Source organism: Colobus angolensis, unplaced genomic scaffold (genome assembly GCF_000951035.1).
Source record: "Colobus angolensis palliatus isolate OR3802 unplaced genomic scaffold, Cang.pa_1.0 Scaffold531, whole genome shotgun sequence".
Lineage (NCBI taxonomy): Eukaryota > Metazoa > Chordata > Mammalia > Primates > Cercopithecidae > Colobus > Colobus angolensis.
In genome coordinates, this window is record NW_012118833.1 from 296,315 (window position 1) to 303,731 (window position 7,417).

A 7,417-nucleotide genomic window follows, 5' to 3' on the forward strand; every position below is an offset into this window, starting at 1 on the left:
AGCTACTCAGGAGGCTGAGGCAGGAGAATGGTGTGAACCCATGAGGCAGAGCTTGCAGTGAGCCGAGATGGCGCCACTGCACTCCAGCCTGGGCGACAGAGCAAGACTCCGTCTCAAAAAAAAAGAAAAAAGAAAAGAAAAGCCCCATTGTGTTAGCCTGTTTGCGTTGCTATAAGGGAATCCCTGAGACTAGGTAATTTACAAAGGAAAGTTTGTTATGACTTCCGCTTCTGCAGGCTGTGCATAAGTGTGGTACAGGCATCTGCCTTTGGTGAGGGCTGCAGGAAGCCTGCAATCCTGGCCTAAGACCAAGGGAGAACAGGCACAACACGTGGCGAGACAGGGAACAAGAGAGAAAAGGGGACGGTGTCTGGCTCTTTTAAACAGCCAGCTCCGGAGTGACCTACCAGAGGAAGAACTCACTCTTCACCATGGGATGGCACCAAGCCATTCTTTAGGGATCTGTCCTCATGACCCTGAAACCTCCCACTAGATCCCATCTCCAATATTGGAGGACACATTTCAACATGAGATTTGGCACTGACCAAACATCCAAATCATGGCACCCACATAGGATTCAAGGAACTGAGGAGTTGGGTTCCAGCACTGTACTGCTTTTAAGCCTAAAATCCAATTTGGATCTGAAGCCAGGCAAGAAAATCAGAAAATAAAAATGATGAAGTTTCTGTGCCACATTGACATGGGACAGGAAGCAATCATGTATGACTCTCACCCATATGGTGTGCACAGTGCAATACCATTTTATAAAAGTGTAAACTCAGTAGCTGGCCTGAAGTTGTTCACATTGTTGGTGGCTCCCATTTCCATGCAGAGCCTGGTCTCTAAACTCCTGGTTTAACACCCAACCCAGTTCATTTTTTCCACAGCGCACAAAGAAGAACAGAGTTAAGATTCAAGTCAAAATTCTTTTATTGCCATTCACATATTTAATATAAAAAGAAATGCAGAAAATGGCTCAGGGTTGTATTAAAAAAAAAAAATCCAGGTTGTGCAGGTTGCTGTATTTACATCTGGGAGCAGAGCTGTCCCCACATCAGGCACAGCAGCTGCACTTCTCCGACTCCCCTTTGCAGACGCAGCCCTGGGCACACCTGGCACAGCCCATGGGGCAGCAGGAGCAGCAGCCTGGGGAAGAAGGGGAGAGTGAGAGGTGGCAGTAGACTGGACCAGGCACCTCCCTGTCCCAATAGCAAGCCTGGTTCAAGCTCAGACGCCAGACCCAGAGGATGCTTTTTTTGTCTGGCACAGCTCTGTTCTGAAACCATAGGGGGTACAGTTGAGGTTTGTGTCCCAAGAGAAACATGTTTCCCTGCCCCATCTGAACTCAGGGCAGAAAGCCTGGAGAGGGAATGACATGGCTAACAGGGGCAAAGAAATCCCAGTTCCCCAGAAGGAAGCCCTCAGGGTCAGCCTTGAGTTCCCTCCCAATCTTAGCCACAGTCCCAGATTCCTGGAGATGGCCCCGCACTCACTCTTCTTGCAGGAGGTGCATTTGCACTCTTTGCACTTGCAAGAGCCAGCGCAGGCGCAGGAGACACCTGCAAGGAAGAGAAAAAGGCAGTGGGCAGTGAGTGAGATGCAGAAGGTACAGCAGTGGGTCAATGAGTGTCCAGTGCCCCCTCCTCTGTGCAGGGCCGGCCCTCAGAGCTCCTTTCCCACTCAGGACAGAGGAACAGAAGCCGCATGTCCTCTCCACTCACGATGGGAAGGGCAAGCACCCTCCTGTTTACCCCCACCAGGAAGGTCCCAGGTGCAAACCCAACCCAGGAATACTGAGATTGCGAGCTAGAACCTTTTGTCCTGAACCCTGAAGACTCAATATCTCCAGCCCCCCATCTACCCTGATTGCTAGTAGCCTGGACAGAGCACTGGAGCCCAGCCAGCAGGACCCTGACCAACTGGGTGATGTTGAGCAGTTCAGCCTTGAGTCTCAGCATCCTTAACTCAGATGTAGAGGCCCAGGGAGGAGGGCAGTGCTCTCAGGGGCGTGATCAGGCAGAAAGCACCTAACGAAGTAAAGGAGTCCCCTTCCGCTCAGAAGTTAAAGTGCGACCTCCTAAAACCCAGAGATCCTCTGTACTGGAGCTGGGAAATGGGGATCCCAGGGCGCAGAGACGCGCTTCCTTTACCAGTGGTGCAGGTGCAGTTGGGGTCCATTTCGAGCCAAGGAGATGGTGGAGCTCCCACCAAAGACTGGAATAGGAGGTCAGGCAGCTGTAACGCGCGCTGGAACCGCGCACCCGGCTGCTGCTCTTTTAGACGGAGGTGGGGCCGGGTGCAGAGGTCCCCCCCCGCGCTTGCTCCCGCCCCTCTGAGTGCGCGCTGCCCACTCAGTTCTGGATTCTGGGGCTGGGCTGTGCGCAGCAAAAGAGCCGGGCGCACCATACCCTGAGCTCTGCGCTGTGCTCACTGTGGGACCGCCCCGTTTTTTCGGCAGCTCGCACGGGAAAGGGCTGTGTGGCTGGCTTCCCAGAGGTCCATGCCGCCCTTCCCAGCTTCCCGGCGGTTGCTTACCAGCTTTCTCCTCTCGTGTTCCGGGACCCCAGCCTTGGCGTCGCTGTCTTCTCCACTCCACCCCTCCCACCGTTTTCAGCTGGGCCTGTCCCAGAGCCCGTGTGCAGCCCTCCTGCTCCCGTCCCGGGATCTGCTGAGTGCCGAGCGGGGCGCGTGCGGTAGCGAGCGAGTTGTGTGCAGAACACCCGCTACCGATGTGGCTTTCATTTCTCCTCGTCCCCCGCCTTGCCTGCCCCTGTCTTCACCGCGGTCCCTCGGACCCTCTCCTCCGTACACAGCAACACGGGGAACACGGGTCGGCCTCTCTCTCCCGTCCATTCTCCTCGCCTGAGAGGATGTGTGGGCACATTTGTCCAGGTCCTCGTTTGCAGATAAGTCTCCATGCTCCCCACAGCCTAACCGGCCACCACAGTACCGCCTGGCAGTTCTGGACACGTGGGATGTCCCCAAAGAGATGACTTCAGATGATATGCAGACCGTGCTTTACATTAAAAAGCAAGATGGGTGAGGTGGCGAGAAGCTGTAGTCCCAGCTACTTAGGAGGCTGAGGTGGCAGGATCACTTGAGCCCAGTAGTTCGAGTCCAGCCTGGACAACATAGAGAGTTCACGTCTTTAAAAAAATACAATTAAAAAGCAAGAGACACAGTTATTTCTCTTCAGTATAGCTGACTATTGCATAACAGAGTCTATACCAGTCCCTTTTTAATCTTTTTCATTCTTTGAATCCTCACAGCAATACTAAATGGAAATACTATCTATGAACCCGTTTTGCTAATCACAGGACTACAAAGAAAAGAGTCCAAGTAACTGGCTGTTCGTCACAGAGATGAAAGGTTGTGCACTGATTTAAATCCAGCCAGCCTCTTAAAGGAAAGTGTCCATGATAAAGCCTTCCTTTGGCCCAGGTATGTCATCAACACTTTTGTACTGCTGGAAATCTTTTAAACAACAGGGGCCGGGAAAGGTGCCTCACACCAGTAATCCCAGCACTTAGGAAGGCTGTGGCAGATGGATCACCTGAGGTGAGGTGTTCGAGACCAGCCTGGCTAACATGGCGAATCCCCGTCTCCACTAAAAATACAAAAATTGGCTGGGCATGGTGGCGGTCTCCTGTAATCCCAGCTACTCGGGAGGCTAGACAGGAGAATCACTTGAACCTTGGAGGCAGAGCTTGCAGATTGCGCCATTGCACTCCAGCTGGGTGGCAAGTGCAAAACTCTGTCTCAAAAACAAAAACAACCAAAAAATCCCCAAATAAGCAACAGGAAGCTACCAGCTCTACCCCAATTGCAAAAGCAATCCATAAGTGTAATACACACACACACATATTAATTTGGGGCTATCTTCCACGTGTGGCACAAGATTGATTTTCATTTTTTTCTGGCGGAAAAGAGTTTGCTCTTCATAAAAGTACGTGTAAGAAAATAATCATTTCTGTATAAAATGTTAACTGAAAGATAGTGCAAGTAGTAACAGAAAGGCAGTCATTCTTCTGTATGCAACATGAAATTTGAAAGAAGGGCAAATTCAGCCTGAGTTTGGGAGGAATTTCCAAAGATTCAGAGCCCAGTCATAACAGGGAGCTCTCAGGGGTCAGTGAGTGTCCTGTCAGTGACACTAGGCAGACCAAGCCTGATGGTTCCTTGTGGGGATGTGCTGGGCAGTGCTGCTCAAGGTGTGTGAACCACACACTGGGGCCATTTTGCTGTTTCTCAGGCTGGAGTGCAGTGGCCGGATCTCAGCTGGCTGCAAGCTCCGCCTCCCGGGTTCACGCCATTCTCCTGCCTCAGCCTCCCGAATAGCTGGGACCACAGGCGCCCGCCACCTCGCCTGGCTAGTTTTTTGTATTTTTTAGTAGAGACGGGGTTTCACCGTGTTAGCCAGGATGGTTTCGATCTCCTGACCTCGTCATCCGCCCGTCTCGGCCTCCCAAAGTGCTGGGATTACAGGCTTGAGCCACCGCGCCCGGCCTGCTGTTTCCTTTCTTTTCTTTTTTTTGAGACAGCATCTCAGTTGCCCAGGTTGGAGTGCGGTGGTGCAGTCTTGGCTCTGGCAACCTCTGCCTCTGGGGTTCAAGCGATTCTCTTAAGCTTCTGCAGGCTGTGCAGAGTGTGGTGCTGGCATCTGCCTCTGGTGAAGGTCAGAGGAAGCCTATATTCCTGGCAGAAGGCCAACATGGATCAGGCACATCCGGTGGAGAGACAAGAAACAAGAAAAAGGGATGGTGCCTGGCTCTTTTAAACAGCCAGCTCGGGAGTGAAATACCAGAGGAAGAACTCACACTTCACCATGGGATGGCACCAAGCCATTCTTTAGGGATCTGTCCTGATGACCCCAAAACCTTCCACTAGGTCCCACCTCCAATATTGCAAGTCACATTTTGACATGAGATTTGGCAGTAACGAAACATCCAAATCATAGCACCCATGTAGGATTCAAGGAACTGGGGAGTTGGGTTCCAGCACTGTAGCCACTTTCTTTTTTTTTTGAGATGGAGTCTCTCCCTGTTGCCCTCATTTTCCGCCCTGTGCAGTGGCGGATTTAGGCTCACTGCAACCTCTGTCTCCCAGGTTCAAGCGATTGTCCTGCCTTAGCCTCCCCAGTAGCTGGGGTTATAGCTACGTGCCATCACGTGCAGCTAATTTTTTATATCTTTAGTGGAGACAGGGTTTCACCATGTTGGCCAGGCTGGTCTCAAACCCCTGACCTCGTGATCCGCCCACCTGGCCTCCCAAAGTGCTGGGATTACAGGCGTGAGCCACCGCGCCCGGCCTGTAGCCATTTATTTTATTTTTTTTAATTTTTATTTTTTGAGACAGAGTCTCGCTCTGTCGTCCAGGCTGGAGTGCATTGGCGCGATCTCGGCTCACTGCAAGCTCCGCCTCGCCGGTTCACGCCATTCTCCTGCCTCAGCCTCCTGAGTAGCTGCGCCCGGCCTGTAGCCGCTTTTAAGCCTGAAATCCAGTGTGGATCTGAAGATGAGCAGGAAAATCAGAAAATAAAAATGAGGAATGAAGTTTCTGTGCCACATTTGACATGAGACTGGAAGCAATCATATATGCCCCCCACCCCCACCAAAAGGGTGTGCACAGTGCAATGCCATTTTACAGAAGTGTGAACTCAGTGAGGTAACCTGGCTGGCCTGAAAGTGTTAACATTGTTAGTGACTCACATTTCCCATCCAGAGCCTGGTCTCTAAACTCCTGGTTCAACCCCCACCCAGTCCATTTTTTCCAAGACACACAAAGAAGAACAGAGTAAGATTCAAGTCAAAATTCTTTTATAGCAATAAAACAATCACATATTTAATATAAAAAGAAATGCAGAAAATGGCTCAGTGTTGTATTACAAAAAAATCCAGGTTGTGCAGGTTACTGTATTTACATCTGGGAGCAGAGTTGTCCCCACATCAGGCACAGCAGCTGCACTTCTCCGACGCCCCTTTGCAGACGCAGCCCTGGGCACACTTGGCACAGCCCACGGGGCAGCAGGAACAGCAGCCTGGGGAAGAAGGGGAGAGTGAGAGGTGGCAGTAGACTGGACCAGGCACCTCCCTGTCCCAATAGCAAGCCTGGCTCGAGCTCAGACGCCAGACCCAGAGGATGCTTTTTTTGTCTGGCACAGCTCTGTTCTGAAACCATAGGGGGTACAGTTGGGGGTTGTGTCCAAAGAGAAAAATGCTTCCCTGCCTCATCCGAACTCAGGGCAGAAAGCCTGGAGAGGGAATGACATGGCCAACAGGGGCAAAGAAATCCCAGTTCCCCAGAAGGAAGCACTCGGGGTCAGCCTTGAGTTCCCTCCCAATCTTAGCCACAGCCCCAGATTCCTGGAGATGGCCCTGCACTCACTCTTCTTGCAGGAGATGCATTTGCACTCTTTGCACTTGCAGGAGCCGGCGCACGTGCAGGAGCCACCTGCAAGGAAGAGAAAAACACAGTGGGCAGTGAGTGAGATGCAGAAGGTACAGCAGTGGGTCAATGAGTGTCCAGTGCCCCCTCCTCTGTGCAGGGCCAGCCTTCAGAGCTCCTTTCCCACTCAGGACAGAGGAACAGAAGCCCTATGTCCTCCCCACTCACACTGAGAAGGGCAAGTACCCGCCTGTTTACCCCACCAGGAAGGTCCCACGTCCACACCCAACCCAGGAATACTGAGATTGCGAGCCAGAACCTTCTGTCCTGAACCCTGAAGACTCAACGTCTCCAGCCCCCTATCCACACTGATTGCTCAGAACCTGGACAGAGCATTAGGGCCCAGCCAGCAGGACCCTGACCAACTGGGAGATGTGGAGCAGGACTGCCTTGAGCCTCAGTGTCCTTAACTCTGACGTAGAGGCCCAGGGATGAGGGCAGTGCTCTCAGAGGCGTGATCAGGAAGAAAGCACCTAACGAAGTAATGGAGTTCCCGTCGCTCAGAACTTTAAATGCGACCTCCTGAAACCCAGAGACCCGCTGTAATAGGGCTGGGAAATGGGACTTCTAGGGCCCAGAGCTTCCCTTACCAGTGGCACAGGAGCAGTTGGGGTCCATTTCGAGCCAAGGAGATGCTGGAGCTCCCGCCGGTAAGGGAAACAAGCAGTCAGGCAGTTGGAAAGCGCACTGGAGCCCTGCACCCGGCTGCTCCATTTATAGACGGAGGTCGGGCCGGGCGCAGAGGCCTAGCTCTGCGCCTGCACCCGGCCCGCTGAGTCCGCTTCGCCGGCGATCCTAGGCTGGGCTGTGCGCAGCAGAGGGGCCGGGCGCACCATCCCCTGAGTTCTGAGCGGTGCGCACCGCGGGACCGCCCCTTTGGCGCCTGTTCACACCGGATGGGCTGTGCGCCCGGCGGTACGCCGCGTTCCCGAGGTCCAGGCCGCTCTTCCCGGTTTCCCCGAGGTTGCCTTAC

General features: G+C 53.0%; 2 protein-coding genes across 2 annotated transcripts; both read right to left on the reverse strand.

The window, feature by feature from the left end:
- Window positions 1-906: 906 nt before the first annotated feature.
- Window positions 907-2,201, reverse strand: LOC105525399 (metallothionein-1L-like). The gene is made up of 3 exons (XM_011961009.1): window positions 2,151-2,201; window positions 1,494-1,559; window positions 907-1,146 (listed from the first exon to the last, which is right to left on the reverse strand). The coding sequence occupies exons 1-3, from the start codon at window positions 2,176-2,178 to the stop codon at window positions 1,055-1,057; spliced, it is 186 nt and encodes a 61-aa protein (XP_011816399.1). The 5' UTR covers window positions 2,179-2,201; the 3' UTR covers window positions 907-1,054.
- A 3,593-nt stretch (window positions 2,202-5,794) lies between these two features.
- LOC105525398 (metallothionein-1E-like) lies at window positions 5,795-7,170 on the reverse strand. Its single transcript, XM_011961008.1, has 3 exons — window positions 7,035-7,170; window positions 6,385-6,450; window positions 5,795-6,037 (listed from the first exon to the last, which is right to left on the reverse strand). Exons 1-3 carry the CDS (start codon window positions 7,156-7,158, stop codon window positions 5,946-5,948), a joined length of 282 nt encoding a protein of 93 aa, XP_011816398.1. The 5' UTR covers window positions 7,159-7,170; the 3' UTR covers window positions 5,795-5,945.
- Between the last annotated feature and the right edge of the window lie 247 nt (window positions 7,171-7,417).